The 19,541-nt window shown below is 44.5% G+C and overlaps 1 protein-coding gene across 4 annotated transcripts in view; it reads left to right on the top strand.

Moving 5' to 3' along the window:
* The first annotated feature begins 631 nt into the window (after window positions 1-631).
* Window positions 632-19,541, top strand: part of RCOR1 (REST corepressor 1) — a 141,922-nt gene continuing 123,012 nt past the window's right edge. For 2 of the 4 annotated variants that reach the window (XR_012903289.1, XM_075926531.1), the window contains exons 1-2: window positions 632-1,084; window positions 1,213-1,272. Coding sequence is in view for 3 of the 4 variants with exons in the window: in XM_075926531.1 (XP_075782646.1) it covers window positions 883-1,084; window positions 1,213-1,272 (262 nt within the window). In the remaining variant the exon portion in view is untranslated. The remainder of the gene's footprint in view (window positions 1,085-1,212; window positions 1,273-19,541) is intronic. The other 2 variants (XM_075926533.1, XM_075926532.1) reach the window with 2 other exon arrangements.

The raw sequence follows: 19,541 nt of genomic DNA, 5'->3' as shown, positions 1-19,541 counted from the left end.
ATTCAGCTCACTCCAGCAATTCCAAGGACTTTCGCTCCCCGCCCAGCCAAACTCCTCTCGGCGCTGCAGGGGAGACAGTGCCCGGCCAAAGCCAGGGCAGGACGCCCCCAGCCCGGCCGCCGCCTGCTCCCAGCGCCCCGCCCGCGGGGACCAGGCAGCCCCAGCGCGGGGCCACTTTGTAGCAATTAGTTTCTCTCTTTGTATGGGGATTCCATTCAAACGCAGCGGCGTGTTCCGCGTAACCTTCCGCCAAGGGGAGGAAAATAGTTCCCAGCCCCTAGAGTGGAGTTCAAAGCAGAGCCCCCCACGCTGGGACCCCTCCGCCCGATTTGCCCCCACACCTCGAGCCTCTCCCCGAAAGTCCCCTCCCGGGGCTAGGAAGCGCCTCTGGAGCCAGGGTGTGGAAACTCCCCCTTCCCTCCCCAATACAATGTAGCTGGGAAGGGGCTGTATCACTGGGCGTAGAGATTGCAAAACCCAACCACGTACAGCGGGAGACGATACGCCTCCACCTAACCTGACAAACGGAAGCGCCGGGCCGGCTTGATGGACGGGGCGGGGCGGCCAATGGCAGAGGCACCTGCCTCCCAAAATGTAGGGGCCGCCAATGGGAGGCCGCAAGAGCGGAGCGGGAGGCGGGGCCGCGGGCAGGCAGCAGCGCAGGTTGACGGGCGTCCCAGTGCAGGGAAGTGCAGCGCTGGGGATGAGCCTCAAAGTTCTAGCCCTCGCCGCGCAGGGGATTTAAAGCTGCCGCACGCGGCCAGCGCCTCCCGCCGCAGCCTCTCTCCCCCCCCGGGGGCTCCGCCAGCTGCTGCTTCCTCTCCCCGGCTGCAGCCCTCCCCCCCAAGTTAACTCTGCTCTCCCGCTGCCCCTCACCCCCAAATGCCAGCCATGATCGAGAAGGGCCCCGAGGTCTCCGGGAAGAGAAGAGGCAGGAACAATAATGCCACTGCTGCCGCCAGTGCTAATAACAACAATAATGGGAATAATAAAAGTTTGTCGGCGGCTGCAGCACCCAATGGAAATAGCAGCAGCAACTCCTGGGAGGAAGGCAGCTCTGGCTCCTCTAGTGATGAAGAGCATGGTAAGTCCACTCAAGTGGGAGCCTCCGAACTCGCTCCGGGACTGTCTCTCTAGGAATCCCTCTTCCTCGCGAATTGATGGAGCACGTTTCTTTTTGTAACCCGCACTTCCTTCTCTTTGCCATCTCAGCAGGAGGAGGCATGAGAGTTGGAGCCCAGTACCAAGCCGTGGTGCCTGACTTTGATCCTGGTGAGTTGTTTTGTCTCTCGTGTCTGCCAAGGTTTCAGCACCATTGTGTGAGTGGGTTAGGAGCCTCAGACGGCTCTGTGTGTGTATGTGTGTGTGTGTGGGGCTCTGGCAGGAGATCTGACATCCTGCGTTTGGGTGTTGGGGGGGAGGGGAGTTAGTGGTAGGATCAGCTGGACAAAAACCTGTTTTATTGGCGGCAGAGAGATAGAGGTCACTCTGTTGCATTAGACTCCTAGTAATTAAAAGGTGGAGGGGAGAGGGAGGGAATCAACAACTTTTGTGTGTGTGTGTGTGTTCGTTCACCCTGCTGTCCAAGGAAAGAACAGCAACAAGGGGGGAACGTGGAGGGGAAACGTGCCTCCAGACTGGGGGAGGGGAGAAAGGAAATCTTTCCTTTTCCATTAAATAGAACTAAAACTCTAGCTCTGCATCTATTTACGTCCCTCCTCGCCCCCCCCCCCCGCCCTCCTTCAGGGAATATGAATATCTTACTCTATGGCACGGAAGCAAGAGGGATTAGCCGCGCTACTTTCTCTCTCCCCCCCCCCTTTCCTCCCTCGCTCTCTCTCCCCCTCCTTTCAGGTGTGGTTAGTTTCATATTCACAGTGATCGGGTTGGGATCTGGCTCTTTAAGAGAGTGGCATGATACTAATTAAAAGGACTTTCATCAATTTCCCTGTCATTTAATATAAAATCGAATCCTTTAGTGGGTTTTCTGTCCCCCACCCCCAGCACTTCTTAAAAATCCACAGATACACCTCTCTCCTCCCCCAAAACGAGACATTCAGGGCCAGAGAAGAACAACGATCCTTCCCCCGCAAACGGTTAATAAAAGAAGTCTAGATGCTTTCCAGAGGGCGCTTTGCAAACGGGGAGAAAAGCAGGGAAGCTGATTTGGCTAGGGGAGACAGTAAATGGCAGTTAGATTTCTGCTCCCCCTCCACACTACTTGTGTGTTTGTGGGTTCGACCATAAGGGTAAAAATAAAAAAAATGAAGTCACAAATGCCTGTTCCTCTTTTTTGAAAGCTATTCAGATATGGCTATTTTAGTCAAACTAATGTGGCCGTGTTTCTTTTTTTTTAATTCTTAAAAAGAACCAGTTGGTTGCCAAAATGTTCTACATTCCATCTATTCTGCTGCAGTTCTTTGTAAGCTAATTTAAAGTGGTATGGGAGCAAATTGTGAGCAAACAAAGGAATTGTAGTTGTACTGGAGGGCGTGCGATTCAAACATTTTAGTATAGATGTGTATATTGCTGTGTGTAAAGGTAGACTGTCGACTTCCTTAGTGTTTTAAATGTGTGTAGTTTTTTTAATTGCTCTTTTGTAACTGTAGGTTAAAGCTAGTGTAAACCTTTCTACTGTCTGGAGGTCTTAACAAACTTAATTGAATCCTCTATACCTCTCCTCTTAAAAGAACAAAACAAAACACATGACTTGGAAATAACAATAGTTCAGTTCTCAGAACAAAACCAGAGAGCCACTCCTGCTGTTAATTGACTTATTAGCACTATCCAAATTCAGAAATTCATATCTTGAGCTTAGTGCAGAGGAGGAAGTGCCTTTTTGGGTGCCTCTTTATTTAATGCAATAGGTTGTTTTTTTCTTTTTTTACATTTATTTTCAGAGACTAACAATGTATGCATTTTTATGGATCCTCAAATTGAACATCTTTTTAATTACAGATTTTGTATAATTATTTACATATGGTATTTATATTGCCTGTCTCTTCTGTCTTCTTCCTGGGTAGGCATTTCTCATTGTTTCTTCTGACTGACAGAGTAGGACATAAGGGGTCTCTACACATGGGCACTCCATTTTTTGGTTAACCACTGGGCCTATTAGGTAGCAATTGACCCTCTTCAAACACAACGATGCTGTAACATGTGGATCATACTGGCTTCTAGCCAAGTGCTGCAACGATACTTTACACTTTTCATTGAACCTTGCAAATCAATTCTCTGGCTCACCTAATTTCTCTACTAAAGCAACTTTTTTCTTACTGCTATTATTGAACTGGGTACATTGAGTATTGCATTTGTGTTCTAGTTTTTAGCTAATGGGGTAGAGATGTACCTATGAAAAAGTTATTACTTTTGTTACTGACTCCCCTTTCTTTCCAGAGAGAGTGGGAAGTGTATGACATGGCTAGAAAAATAAATTTAACTTGCACAACTTCTGTGGAAGTTCAGCCTGAATAAACAGTGTAGCACTTAGTCATATAAAGTAAATAAGCAGATTTTTATTAACTTCATTGGGTTTTGGATTGGGCCCTTATTGTTAACTAATTTTATAACACTAAATTCTTATTTAGGTCATACTTCCATCTACTTCATACGTTTGTAAGCTGGAAGGGACTGTATAACTGTTCACAGAAACTAATATATTTTCTACTGTCCTTGTTCAGTTTCTTTTATGTGACTTATTTTTAAACGATAGTATAAATTCCTAAATACTATATCCAGTAGATATACTTAGATTTCTAGAAAGCATTTGACAAGGTCCCTCACCAAAGGCTCTTTAAGTAAAGTAAGTTGTTAAGGGGTAAGAGAGAAGGTCCTTTTCTGGATTGGTAACTGGTTAAAAGGCAGGAAACAAAGGGTAGGAATAAATGATAAGTTTTCTGAGTGGAGAGCTAGTCGAGTTCCCCCAAGGGTCTGTCCTGGGACCCATCTTATTCAATTTATTTATAAATGATCTAGATAAAGGGGTAAACAGTGAGGTGGCAAAATTTGCAGATGAAACCAAACTGCTCAAGATAGTTCAGACCAAAGCAGACTGTGAAAAGCTTCAAAAAGATCTCACAAAACTAAGCGATTGGGCAACAAAATGGCAAATGAAATTTAATGTTGATAAATATAAAGTAATGCACACTGGAAAAAATAATCCCAACCATATATACAATGTGATGGGGACTAATTTGGATACAACTCCTCAAGAGCAAGATCTTGCAGTCATTGTGGACAGTTCTCTGAAAACATCCACTCAGTGTGCAGCGGCAGTAAAAAAAGCAAACAATGTTAGGAGTCATTAAAAAAGGGATAGAGAATATGACAGAAAATATCTTATTGCCTCTTTATAAGACTATGGTACGCCCACATCTTAAATACTGTGCACAGACATGGTCGCCTCATCTTAAAGATATATTGGCACTAGAAAAGGTTCAGAAAAGGGCAACAAAAATGATTAGGGGTTTGGAACAGGTCCCATATGAAGAGAGATTAAAAAGACTTGAATTTTTCAGCTTAGAAAAGAGGAGACTAAGGGGGGGATATGATAGAGGTCTATAAAATCATGACTGCTATTGAAAAAAAGAATAAGGAGAAGTTTTTTTACTTATTCCCACAATACAAGAACTAGGGGTCACCAAATGAAATTAATAGGCAGCAGGTTTAAAACAAAAGGAAGTTTTTCTTCACTCAGCACATAGTCATGGAGGTTAGGTCCATCAATGGCTATTAGCCAGTATGGGTAGGAATGGTATCCCTAGCCTCTGTTTCTCTGGAGGTGGGTGACGGGAGGGATCACATGAGAATTACCTGTTATGATCCCTCCCTCAGGGGCATCTGGTATAGGCCATTGTCGGCAGAGAGGATACTGGGCTAGATGGACCTTTGGTCTGACCCAGTACGGCCGTTCTTATGCTCTTATGTTCTTAAATAACTTCTGAAATAGGATGCCAGTCAGACTTGATCTTTCCACGAAAAGTGTTTTAATTTTAGTTATCTAGAGTCTATATATTTCTTAACATTTAACAATTGTTTAATAGGCATTTCTAGGCTATTAAATTCTTACAGCAGAGTATTATGGTGCACACCGACTGTAGGTTTGGTTTACCAAACATCTCATTTTTAGTAGCAAACAAAGGACTGTAAAACCTACTGGTTCTTTGGCCTGGTCTATGTTGGTACTCTAGCTGGAGCATTGATACAAATCCTTAGTGTAAATAGTGTTTCCTTATCCCTGGGTCAACTGCACCCGTGTAAACTGTGTGTACATTAGGGATCTGCACTATTACAGCTGTTCTGGTGGCTGAAACCTAGTGTAACCCAAAAGTGTATCATAGTCGTGATTTTAGAATAAGAACTGTAAATCTGTTAGCTGTAGTTCAGCATTAAAGTTAAGTATGCCTTTGGTATATTTATTATTAAACACGTTAACTACAGTTTGTTAGGGTAGTGCCTAAAGACCAACCAAGAATGAGACTCGGTTGTGCTAGGTGCTATACAGAGTAACAGTCCATGTTCTGAAAGCTTATAATCTAAATTGGAATAAGAAGGAGAGGCAGTAATCATGTTAGTCCAATGTATTTCTTGCGTGTGTACATAAAAATATAATGCACATTTGTGAGGCAGGTATAGAAAAGAATAATAAACTACATTCTGCAAAACAAAGTGAAGTCTAGCAAGGCAGTAATAAGATGTTGATTCAGATTTCATAATTATGTTAGAGCTAGATCAGAGCAAACAGGCGGTGAATACTGTGTAACATGAAATCAAGAATAAGGTATTATTATTTACTGCCTACATTTACAAAGACAAACTATTAAAGAATAACAACAAAGCTACTAAAAAGTACTTTTGGCTAACTTTCTTTAAAATTGCAATGGCTAAAACTGAATGTGGCAAGGGCCCGATGATGTGGGTGTGTGTGGTGGGGTGGTTTTATTTTTTCGGGGGGTGGGACCGAAGGACACGAGGCTGCAAATGTTTATGCATGTAGAGGGATAGTTCTTACTTTGTAGCTCCTTGACTTCAGTGAAATGGTTCATGGCAGTAACGACATCACTGCAAATCTGTGGATGTCCAATTCCCTGGATGTGAATATCCATGGACCATGTTTGGGGATCAGCTGTGGATAAAACTTTGTACAAATAGAGTTCTACAGACTCTATCACATGGACAAAGTTTTTCAGAATCTGTTCCTAAATTAGTACTGGTGTCTTCTCCTTTCTCATCCCACCTTTCTGTTGGCCCAGTGTAAGGTACTGTATTGCAACTAAATGTTGCTTTGGTAAACCCAGGTGTTGGTACCTAGACAGAGCACTTGTGTTCATTGTGTTACATAGAAAAGTAAGTTTTTAATTGATCATAAGTGTGTTATAAATATTTATAAATTGACAGTAAGTTTTGCTGTTTGGCGTTGAATACATCATGAAAAGCTGTCCCTCCCCCTCCATTTCTGTCTCTAATAAATATAATTGTGAGTCAAACGTTTGACTGGTAGCTGATAGCTCTTGCAAACAATACCTGTTATCAGTAGACAGCATATATTGTTAGTTCTCCATTTGAGAAACAGGGTTTAAAAAAAAAAATGAAAAGCTGTGTGTACCTGTGTGATAATGGAAGAACTTAATGAAAGGGGTTGTTTCGTGTTCCAAAGATGAATAGAAATATATTTTGTATGGGGTATGTGAGAGTACTAACAAAAATCATGTATGCTATTTGATCCTGATAGCTTGCTGCTTGTTCATTTTGTATGCATCTGAAATATTGTAAATATAAAAAGGAACCTAATTACTTTTTTACTCTTTGGCATAGTTAACAACTTTTAAATCAAATTTAGGTTTCAATGACTTTGAAAAGCATTTATATAATTTCTTGATGAGAACAACTTGTCCCGAATCTATAAATACAGAGAAGACAGAAATGCTTTTTTCCTTGCGCAATAATTCTTCTTACGGCTTTAGTGCAGCTAGGTACTATGGCTGTAAAAGGTTGACCGGTTACCTGGAGAGCTTTCACCTTATTCACATGCTTAACGGGGTAACTGGTTAAGGTGCCTGTTCCCTCCAGGGCAGCTCCTGTGCCTGCCGTGGGCCAGTTAACTGGTTAAACATATAGTTTAATCAGTTAACATTTTAAATGGGATTTTTCATCCCTACTAAGTACTCTTTATCAGTTAGAACAGTATGGGCTCGTCTACACTGGCCCCTTTTCCGGAAGGGGCATGTAAATTTCACCAGTCGTCGTAGGGAAATCCGCGGGGGATATTTAAATATCCCCCGCGGCATTTAAATAAAAATGTCCGCCGCTTTTTTCCGGCTTTTAAAAAAGCCGGAAAAGAGCGTCTACACTGGCCCCGATCCTCCGGAAAAAGTGCCCTTTTCCGGAGGGTCTTATTCCTACTTTGAAGTAGGAATAAGACCCTCCGGAAAAGGGCACTTTTTCCGGAGGATCGGGGCCAGTGTAGACGCTCTTTTCCGGCTTTTTTAAAAGCCGGAAAAAAGCGGCGGACATTTTTATTTAAATGCCGCGGGGGATATTTAAATCCCCCGCGGATTTCCCTACGACGACTGGTGAAATTTACATGCCCCTTCCGGAAAAGGGGCCAGTGTAGACGTAGCCTATGAGTGTACCTCCAGATTGCTGTTATGTCCAGTCCTCTTCAGAGGGACTTTTCCTATTTTCTTTCTGGTTGAAGTGGACTCTTGACAAATGGCCAGCTAATCCAAGAGGGTGTTCTCATTCAGTCAGCTCTGGATGGAGATGCAAGGAGGAGGTAGAGAGAAACCCATTTGTGGATTGCTTACAGCAGAGCTGGCCTTCCCTGATCTCTTGCCTGCTTGACTACAAAAATAAATAAATAAAACCAGGGCATGCTTGATTTAGAGAAGCCTTCCTGTTAAGGGAGGGATTACAAAAGCACTCTAGAAGCACCTGGATCCAGGGATGCAGAAGTTGGCATCTACTGACAGTAAGCAGTACTGAAATGCTGGAGGTCTGGGAATGCATCATACTCTGGTCATGTACTAGGAACTGCCACATAAACACCTAAATGTTTCTGCCTCTCTTGGAGGGCCGAGTCCTTGTTGTTTTGCTGGCAGCTGACTTAATTTAAAGCTTTGGGAGACTTGGTCAGTCCAATTCAGGAGACCCAGATCATACTGCTCCAATACGTTCAGTCCCAAGTAGCTCTTGGACGTTTTAAGACCATACATGGGTGGGGGGAGGCTTAGGTTTATCTCTGTGGCAGTTACGCATTGGGTATCCATATGGGATCAAAGTGTAAAGTATAATGAACTAGATTGAGGTTAGCAAAATATGGCCCACAGGCCAAATCTGGCCTGCCATGATACACTGGGTCACCAGTGTCCAGTGGCTCAACGGGACCTCCAGGTAGGCTTCCTACCTGCCGTGGTCTCACATGCTGATCTAAGCAGCCACATCTGGAGCCAGCATGTAAATCTCTGCAGCGCACCCCCTTGAGGGTGTAGGGGTGCCCACCTCCCTAGCACAATCTTTGCAGCTCCCACGGGCTAGAAGTTGGCAGATGGGAGCTGCCTGGGATGGGCTTGCATGCCTGTGCAACACATGGAGACACCCCCCCACAAGTAGAGACTCACATGAGACAGCTCCTTTGACCAGCCTGTGGGGCTGTGGCTGGCAGGGCAGTGAGCCTGCCCGGGGTGGCATCTTACTGTAAGCTGCTCCCAGCCAGCTACCCAATAAGTCTCCTGGCCAGAGCCTGCACCTGGCACCCTACCCCTTAGCGCACCCCAGCACTCTTTCCTAGGACACAGATGAACTTTGTCATATCTGTCACCCTTTATAGCAGTTGTGCTATTGGAGTGGACTGGGAATATGTTGGCTAGTTCTGTACTGGATATACGGCTGGAGATGACTGCAGAGCTTTGCATGTTACCCAAAGAAAGTACTTTTTAAGCTTCACCGTGAAAGATAAAGTGTGTGTGTGTTTGGGAGGGGTGTGATTTGCAATTCAGGCATTTCTCACATCCATAATGGTACCTCTTGCAGCCCCAATAAGAGTGCAGTGTTGCTTTGTTGCACTGGCCCTCTTACCCCATGGTTTCCAAGACCATTTTTAATGTTGCTTGGGTCTGTGTCTTGGCTTCCATCAGTCTGACTGCTTTCGTACAGACCGGCAGATGTTTGCTGGGATGGTCGCAGAGTATCTGCTGTAAATAGCATGAAGATCGCCGCTGTAAAACACAAATGCTATAGTAAACATATAATAGTGTGGCTAGAGCCTGTGGCTCTTCTCTCTGCTGGCTCATGCAATATTTGCATGATAGACTTATCACTGCCTCATTTTTTTGATGAGTGTATTAAGGGTGTGACTGACATAATAGTTATGAAAAGTGGATCATTTGTTCTAGCTGGTCTTTGCCACCTAATGACTTGCCCTTACAATTTTTGTTTTCAGCCTTGCTTAGTTTTGTGATTTGTCCAAGTCGACGGCTTAGAGCTCCCTGCGATTAGTTGTTGTTATTATTAGCTCAGAAATCTTGCCTCTGATCAGGGTGAACTGTACAATGTATTTATGGTGGGCTCTTGTCCTATTGTCTTCAGAGTATTCGAACAAGATGTGGTTTGTAAAAACACTGCACAGTTTAAGTGAACTGAGTATCCATATTGGTTTCTGAACAGATGCTAGGCAAGTACAACTGAGGTAGCTGAAGAAACTTGTTTAGTTCAGGGTTTTTTTTGTTTTAAGTAATGTTCCATATTTGCGATACCGTAACATGGGTTTTCATGGTGCTTTACAATTGTAAAATAAGACGAGGTCTGTTGAGTGGCCTGTAATGCAACATGATTAGAGTGACTGATTACTTCAGTGAACCCGCAGCAAGGATCTGCCAATTGTGAAAGCAGAAGTGGATTTTTGACTGATCACTTCATGAAATCTTTATCAATTTGTACATTTAGTGGAATGTGATTGAGGTTTTGAGCCTTTATATATAAAATTAACTAAAACAGATGGCAAATGGGAGAGTCCATGCTCTTAAATATGTATAACTTGGAAAACTGGCTTTTGGGGGAAAAAAAAGTTCAAATAATAAACAGGAAATACCTCTTGTACTGCAATTTAGACTCCATTTTGAAAACAAAGAAAAAGGACCATTTTCAACTTTTCCTTTTAGAAACTTCCTTGACAACATTGGCTCTTCTGTTACCTGGAGTATATAATGCCAGTTGTGCTGAAATGTGACTGATCATGATGTGACTAACTTTAAGTATGGTATATTGAGATTACCAAATTCACTTCACTTTCGGGCTACATTATTGAAACCAAGCTAGTGTCTAACCCACACTGTCAAGCATCTTCAAACATTAAGAGCTGCATGGCAGCTCAAGTCTTTGAACTCTGCAAAAGGAAGTATTGGTAAATAGAGTTTCTTGGGGGGTGGGGGGAGGAGAAAAGGGGGGGAGGCTGAAATTGACTGATAATATCTAATCATAAAAATCCCCCGTTCAGAGGAAGATTGGGTATATATTCTTATTTTCATATTTCATCACATGGCTGATCATGGCACTTTAGGAACTTGTACGCGGTGCTCTACTGGCATTCGTTGTGTGTGTCTCTTTTTTCCAGTGGGGTGGCAGCATTTTTAGAAACAAACAGTGCAAGGAAATGAGTTGGTTTCATTAGGATGGGGTGAGCAAACTTTTTTTCCCCAAGAGCCACATCTGGGTAGGGAAATTATAGTGAGGTAAGCCATGAATGTAGAGGTGTTGGTGGGGATTCCAGCTGGGCACCACTTATCTCCATCATTTGGCAGTGCCATGGGGCTAAAGCAGGCCCAGTCCTGCTTCCGGAATGGGCTGGCACATGGGATGGGTTTAGCATGCATCTCCATGTGCTGCCCTCATCTGCAGGCACTGACATGAGAGCTTTTATTGGCTGCGGCTTCCTGTTCGCAGCCAATGGGATCTGTAGGGAGAGCACCTGCCAGTGACGGCAATGCACAGAGCCCTCTGTGCCCCCTCCCCACACACACTAAGGGCTTTTGGGAGCCTGTCTTGGCCCCACTGTGCCAGATGATTGGTAATACTAGAGGCCGGATTAAAACCCTGATGGGGTGAATGCAGCCTGCAGACCATAATTTGTCCACCCCTGTTAGTCAAAGTGCTCTATCCTCTAGCTCTTCCTCACCAAAGAAAGGTTTCATGGGTGATATTCTGTTAAGAGATCCTTTCAGTTAGTTACTTTCACAGCATAGCTTTCTAATTTAGGATTGAACCATATGTACACTTGTGGTATCTTTGAAGTAATGCTGTCTATAGGTATCTAGATTATGCCCATTATTGTATAGCTCTTTCTGGATACTGCAGATAGATATCTGACCCTATATGGGACCTATCCTATACTTAGGGATTTTTTTCAAAAAAAATCTGGATTTAAATATTACATTAGTTGTATATGTCCTTAAAATATTGTGTTTCTTGTCTATTTAGACAGCAAGAACATAGGCTAATGAATGTAGAAATTCTGCGTATAGTAGTTTGACTATATATTTGAAAGAGTTTGCCTGTTTGTTCAAGAATTCCTCTTAAACGGTAAAAGCCAGGACCACTAAATTCGGTATACAGCTTCTTATCATAACTTAAAGCAAGGTAAGGCTTTTGGTTGTGCTAGGACAATGGGAGGTACCTAGAATGGGATTTTCTTATAAAACCATAAAGGAAAAGAGATAGTCACCAGGCAGGTGAAGGGGGCTGGCTGGGGCTGCATATGTCCTTGCCCTTCCCCACCATTCGCAACTGTCTCAGCTATCCTTTAGGAAGGGGTGGGAGTGGGGACTGAATCTCTTCTCCCTCTCTCCCTCCTCTCTTTCCCCCACCCCCCCCACCATTCCATAGAAAAACATTGTTGGCTGTTCCCTTGCTGCATTTTTTTATTCTGTCTGGAGAGTGCAGGGGGCAGTTAAACGTGGACCTGTCCCACAAGCACCCCTACCCTGGCTGTGCAATGGCCATGCAGAGATGCTTCTCACGTGGCCACAAGCTGCTTTGGTACAAGAGGGCTGGGGTAGTCCATTCTCCCTGGAGCAGCCTGCATACTGAACCTCTCATTCCCAGCTCCACCTGAGCCTCGAATTTCCCCTCCCCCCCCAAGTGCCCGTTAGGGCAGATGTGGGGGGTAAAGAGGACATTGCTGACTTGAGCAATGCTGGGTTAATCTTCAAGCTGTTACATAAGTGGCTGGCTGGCTGGCTTCCTTCCTTGTTAGAAATAATTAGTCATTGCAATTTGAAAAAGCATGGGCTATCGACTCTCAGCTTTTCACTGTTCATGTTGTCTCCATCTTGGAGACCAGTGAATCAGGGTTGGGAAAAATCTGGCTTCATAGTTAAAATATTTAACTTTTTTTGTCAAGATATCAGTTGAAATGGGGAAATCCATCCATGTCCCTGCTTTCTCTTTGGGCCCTGTGGTCCGTAGCCTTTAGTGTGAATCAAGTGTGCGCGCGCGTGTGTGTGCGCGCGCGCACACACAAAGCTGTTAGACACTGCTGTTTCCAATTATACTGCACAACTGTAGCTTGATCAATTTACCTTTTAGCTTTAAAAAACAAACACTGTCTGTCTCCCCAAAACTTGCAAACACTTTCAGCATTCCTCAGAAGCCAGCAGTCTCAGTCATTTCTAGACGACAAACCATTACAGCCACTCCCTGACTCACACTGACTTACAACCATCCACACTTATGACCAACCTCCCGTTAACCCCATTATAATATTTTTGAGTTGAGAACCATGTATGTCAAGTTTTTTTGGAGCGGTGCGGGCAGCATGTTTAAGGGTATTTCCAACTTGCAGCCAAATCGAGTTACAACCAGGTGTTTAGAACATAACCCGTTCGTAAGTCAGGGACTGCCTGTACTATTCTACAGGCTCTAACAGAAGGCTGTTCTGAACAGTTTTGAGATGGGCTTTAGAGGAAGGAATACCAGGCAGCATTCATATCTTCTTGGTATTTTCTGTCTCAGAATCTTAAATATGTCTCTAATGGGACCCCTTTCCCTGATTTGTGCAGCTGCCACTGCTCTTTTCATGACAGTAGCCATGGGAACACAAGTAGGATGATATGAGTTTATAACTTCAACTTGTTGCTAGGCAGGCTGTCTCAGTGTTGGTATTAAATAATCTTAACAACAACCAAAAAACGTATTCTGATATTCCACCTCTTTGTGTGTGGGAAGAGAACTTTGTTCTCAACTGGCTCTGGATTTTCTTTGTCTTGCAGATGAAAAGTTAAGGATGGGCACAGAATAGCATCTGGATAGTAGCACATGTGGTGGCTCTATGCTTTAAGGATAGAGGAAGGGTTGATAAGGGAGGAGGTGGATGTGACCTCAGTTAATGACAGTATATGTTCAATTTTGTTCTAAACAAAGTACCATATGATGGCGATAATCATGTTTGAAACTTGAATCTCACAGTGAAAAGGCATTACTCATGTAGCCTAAGAATTGTGATCAGTGTTTAAAAATACATACTACTAAAAACAGTATACACTCTAAACAAAGGTCATTGGCTCCAAATAGCTAAGGAGTTCAGAAATATCTTTATTGCTGTGAAAATATAATTGCCTCATGCAAGGTAACTAGATATATTAACATTCAAGCTGCAAAGTCTTCTAATTTTAATAGTAACAGAGTTCATAGTACCTTATGAACCTTTGGGTTCAAATATATTTGTATATCAAGTTCTCCTATCCCAGAAGTACACATTTTAAACTTACGATTCAGAATTCCTCATTGAAGAGGTCAGGGCTATTTGGTACTTGCAGTAGTGCAACATGTGTCTGTCATATGATACATGGCAAATAACAGATGATCACGAGAAGCACTGAGCACCCGTTACTCTGAGCAGAGTTAAGAGGCACCTGCAACTCTCACTAGGCTCAGACACCAATATTCTCTCTCTCTTTCTCTCTTCCCGCTACTCAATCTTTGTTTTATGTATTGCAGGAAAAAATTGCTTGCACTCTGGCCACTACTCATGATGCAACAGCCATCATTCCCATTCTCGTAAGTCCTTTCCTAGAAATGAATGAGTTGGAAATCTTTCTTAGCAAAATCTAACCTCTCACCTCACTTCACTTTTCATAGCAACGTCATTGAAAGCTGCTCTTCTCATAGACTTTAAGATCAGAAGGGACCATTATGATCATCTAGTCTGACCCCCTGCACAACGCAGGCCACAGAATTTCACCCACCCACTCCTGGAATAATCCTCTCCCCTATATCTCAGATAATGAAGTCCTCAAATGATGGTTTGAAGACCCCAAGATGCAGAGAATCCTCCAGCAAGTGATCCATGCCCCATGCTACAGAGGAAGGCATAAAACCTCCAGGGCCTCAGCCAATCTACCCTGGAGGAAAATTCCTTCCTGACCCCAAATATGGCGATCAGCTGAACCCTGAGTGTGTGGACAAGACTCATCAGCCAGACACCCAGGGAAAAGTTCTCTATAGTAACTCCTATCATCCCACCATTGACCTATTTACCACCGATAGTGAAAGGTCAGTTAGTTGCCAAGATCATGTTATCCCATCAAGCCATCCCCTTCATAAACCCATCTAGCTTAATCTTGAAGCCAGATAGGTTTTTTGCCCCCACTACTTCCCTTGCAAGGCTGTTCCAGAACTTCACTCCTCTAATGGTTAGAAACCTTCATCTAATTTCAAGTCTAAACTTCCTGATAGCCAGTTTATATCCGTTTGTTCTTGCGTCCACATTGATATTGAGCTTAAATAATTCCTCTCCCTCCCTGGTACTTATCCCTCTAATATATTTAAAGAGAGCAATCATGTCTCCCCTCGGCCTTCTTTTGGTTAAGGTAAACAAGCCAAGCTTCTTGAGTCTTCTTTCATAAGACAGGTTTTCCATTCCTCGAATCATCCTAGTGGCCCTTCTTTGTACCTGTTCCAGTTTGAATTCATCCTTCTTAAACATGGGAGACCAGAACTGCACACAGTATTCCAAATGAGGTCTCACCAATGCCTTGTATAATGGCACTAACACCTCCTTATCCCTACTGGAAATACCTCGCTTAATGCATCCCAAGACCTTATTAGCCTTTTTCACGGCCATGTCGCATTGGCAGCTCATAGTCATCCTGTGATCAACCAGGACTCTGAGGTCCTTCTCCTATTCTGTCACTTCCAACTGATGTGTCCCCAGCTTATAAATAAGATTCTTGTTATTAATCCCTAAGTGCATAACCTTACACTTCTCACTATTAAATTTCATCCTATTACTATTACTCTGTAATTTACAAGATCATCCAGATCTTCCTGTATGATATCCCGATCCTTTACTGAATTGGCAATGCCTCCCAACTTTGTCATCTGCAAACTTTATTAGCATACTCCCACTTTTGGTGCCGAGGTCAGTAATAAAAAGATTAAATAAGATTGGTCCCAAAACTAATCCATGAGGAACTCCGCTAGTAACCTCCCTCCAACCTGACAGTTCACCTTTCAGTATGACCCTCTGAAGTCTCCCCTTTAACCAGTTGCTTATCCATCTCTCAATTTTCATATTGATCCCCATCTTTTCCAATTTAACCAATAATTCTCCATGAGGTACTGTATCAAATGCCTTACTGAAATCAAGGTAGATTAGATCCACTGCATTTCCTTTATCTAAAAAATCTGTTACTGTCTCAAAAAAGGAGATCAGGTTGGTTTGGCACAATCTACCTTTTGTAAAACCATGTTGTAATTTGTCCCAATTGCCATTAGCCTCAATGTCCCTAACTACTTTCTCCTTCAAATTTTTTTCTAAGACCTTGCATACTACAGATGTCAAACTAACAGGCCTGTAGTTACCTGGGTCACTTTTTTCCCTTCCTTAAAAACTGGAACTATATTAGCAATTCTCTAATCAAATGGTACAACCCCTGAGTTTAGAGAGTTGTTAAACATTTTTGCTAATGGGCTTGCAATTTCATGTGCCAATTCCTTTAATAGTCTTGGATGAAGATTATCTGGGCCCCCCGATTTACTCCCATTAAGCTGTTCGAGTTTGGCTTTTACCTTGGATATGGTAATATTCAGGGCTCGCCGGACAGCACGGCTGATGAGCGGGGCGCGCTGCGGTTTGGCGATCTGTGCATGCACAGATCGCCTGAACCTGGCTCTTCCAGGTTACAATCTGCTCGCCACAGACTCATTAGCCTCATTAAAGGCTAGTTGCTTTTAGTTGCTTCTCTTTTTGTGGTGGTTCAGCAGTCCTTATTTGGACATGACCATAACACCCAGCTGTTGGAAACTGGGTACCTGGTTTGTCCCACATATTCTTGTAGGCAGCCCCTGTGTTCCCAACCTCCGTGGGACACGGACCACTGGTTTCTAGGCTGTGGTGGTTGTCAGAGCTCAAGCCAGCTGTTCATAGTGGCTCTCCTCCAGCAGCTATGGTGGTTCAGGTGATGGCAGGAGGAGGTGCCTCCCTCCTTCCTCCCCACTACGTGCTTGGAGAGGGAGGGGGCGTGAAGGAGAGCGGCACGCGTGCCTCCAACAGCTGCTGTCCTGGCCCGTGCGGCCGCTTTTGCCAGCAGCGGCATGAGGAGGCAGAACAGGAGGTGCCAGCCAAGAACTCTCCCTCCCCTCTTGCCTGTGGCAGCAAGAGGCGCCTCCCACCCTCCTTCCCCATACTGGTGGCCGGCTGGGGCTCTGCGCTCCTGCCCCCTCACGTATCCCTGGAGTAAAAACATGCTCAGGGAGGGAGGCAGCGCAAAGGAGGAGGGCCACTCTCCCAGCCCACATAGCAGTAATGACCATGCTTCCTAAAGGGAGGGGGCAGCCTCGCTCTGCTGAGTGTGAGGGTGAGGTGGGGCTAAAGGGATGATGAGCGAGGGCATGGTGGGGTCATAGGGGCAAGAGGGTGTTGGCATGGGCGGTAGGGGTCAGAGGTTAAAGGGTCGAAGGGCATGGGGTGTAGGAGTGGGTTTCAAAGGGTGTTAGGCATTGGGGCGCAAGGGACTGGGTTGGACCTAGGCAGACTGATAACATTTTATTTGCCTATTTAAGACGCAAATGTTACTGGTCTGTCAAACATTTGTGAAGGGGTTTGCCGGTGTGTGGCATAAAAAAATGCTCTAAAGAATTGCCCTGCTTATGACATGTCCTGGCCATTCTTTTGACTGCTGTGGGTTGTACTTTCTCATCCATTTGTCTGTAAGTCTAACTGTTCAGTGACCCTGCTCTCCTTACCCCAACCTCACTACTTACCTTTGCTTTAACTTCCTGTCCCTCACTGTGGCATTTCTACCTTCTTTCAACCATGTCTCTCCCCTATCCCATGGGATAGCGAGATCTCAACACCCTCTCATGGCCTCTTTCTTCTGGTTGGTGATTCAGAGCCCTCTGAGTGAAATAAACAAAGTTCTGCTGGTTTTAGTTTTATTGGTATTATCACCATACCTAGAAATCCCTGTCCTGGTCTAATACTGTATGGCACCTAGCACCAGGTAAAACAGAACAGAAAGATGGTCTCTACTGGCCTAGATGGTCTCAAAGGCTTATCAGTTAATCTAGTCAACTACATGCATTTCTCCTCATCCCCTGTATCAGAGGCAGTGGGGGAGGGGCTGAGAAGTGGGAGCCAACTTTAAAGTTGGCTCTGCGGTGCTGCCTGACTCCATTATGCCCTCCCCCCCCCCCCCCCCAGGCTGCTGCTTCTGTCTACTGGGAGATCAGGACCCCCTCGCAGACAGGGGCTGCTTCCACCCGGTTTTTAAACTGGCTCCCCTTGCAGACCAGCTCCTGCTGGCACCCCGCGCTGCTGCCTCTGATATAGAGGCAGCAGCAGGAGGCTTCCCAAGAGTGGGACTGGATTGCACTGGCTGCTGGCCCTGTGACCAGGGAACTATAGAATAATTGACTAGCTGCTAAGAATTCATGCAGTTAGTCGACTGTTCTGTTACCTACTATCTAACATGCCTAGTCTCTACTCCAAAGAATCCACAATCTAAGATGCTTATCAATCACATAGTGGATTAAAACACTGATGTTCTTACCCCTTACCTTTGTCTGTGCACCTGGCAGCATTTCACTAGTAATATCAATGTACCTTCCCAGACTGTATAGGAAGGGGGAGCCGGCCAGGAGACCAGCGGGGGAAGAGGTGAGCAGATATGACCTCCTCTGGTTTCGTAAAATCTCTCCTCCGGGGCCAATCAAGTCCTGAGGGTTCCAGATCAGGGAGGTCCAACTTGTAGATTATTGCAATGCAGGAGCCATTATTCTCTTTCTGATAGGGCTTTGCTGAAAGATGCCCAAATACCAGGTTGTACCCTGTCCTGTGGCTGGTGTGCTGTCCTTATTCTCAGTGCTGGCTCTGCAGCTCCCATTAGTCAGGACCTGTGGCCATTGGGAACTGCAAGGGCAGTCCCTGCAGGTGCAGGCAGCACACAGAGGCTCCTAACCCCTCTGCCTAGTAGACAGACATGCTGGCCACTACTGGGAGCTACCTGAGGTAAGCACTGCCCAGAGCCTGAACCCTTTCCTGCCTTCAAATCCCTGCCTCAAGTCAGAACTGCCTCCTGTACCCAAGCCCTCTCCTAGAGCCCTCACCCCTTCCCACACTCCAAACTCCTGCCCCAATTTGGTGAAAGCTAGTGGGTGTGGGTGTGTGAGGAGGAATAGAGTAAGTGGGGGAGTGGAGCTGGGGGGGGGGGGCAAACATATTCAGTGTTGTGTTATTTAGAAAGTTAGCAACCCTGCTTCTAGCATTGCCTTGCTCTTGGCTAAGTTTAGATTCATGCAGGTGCTGGCTTTGACTGTGTAGTGAGAAAGCTGGGTATACTCTGAAACATTAGCAGCATGTAGCTCAGATTTTTCCAGGCATTATATGTGGAGGAAAGACTCTGCAGATGAAAATTTCAGTAGTATAGGAACAGTTGTCAGAATAATCCTTTCAATTCAACTGGTGAGACTTTTTTTTAGTTGCTTGGCAACTAATTTAATTGAATTTCATTCTTCATATAGTCCTCCTGAGAAATATAACTGTGTACACTTGAAGCAGTCAACCTGCTACTCCTAACTTTGTGGCGTAATTTAAGATAACTGAGAGGACTTCAAAGATGCCCCAACTTCTTCTCCCCCTACTGTGCGCGCCCCCCCCCCAAAGTTTCTTGTTCACTGTGTGTGTGTGTGGTTTTGTTTTTTTTTTTTCTTCTTTGAGCAAGTCTTTCAAACTTTCCTTAACCTGTTAGGCATAAGTTGTCTTGAAGGTGCAAGCAAGCTCCATCAAGCGCCCCGTGTAATGTTCTTTTAAGTCACTCAGTCTGTCTTTGTCCTACAGTTGCAATTCCAGGTGAAAAATGACTTGTCAACTTCCACTGGAACAGAAGCTACTAAGACTGTAACAAAGCGCTGCTGTGTGGATTGCTGGCTCTTTGGTCATTCTGATCCAGTTTGCATGTATTCTGTAAGGCTATGTCTAAACTGCATCCCTCTTTCAAAAGACGGATGTAAATTAGGCAAGTTGTACCCCTTTCAGTAGTCTGATTTGT

This window comes from Pelodiscus sinensis, chromosome 4 (assembly GCF_049634645.1).
Source record: "Pelodiscus sinensis isolate JC-2024 chromosome 4, ASM4963464v1, whole genome shotgun sequence".
Lineage (NCBI taxonomy): Eukaryota > Metazoa > Chordata > Testudines > Trionychidae > Pelodiscus > Pelodiscus sinensis.
The sequence above is the reverse complement of the archived record's forward strand: the minus strand, read 5'-3'. Positions and strand labels throughout refer to the sequence as shown.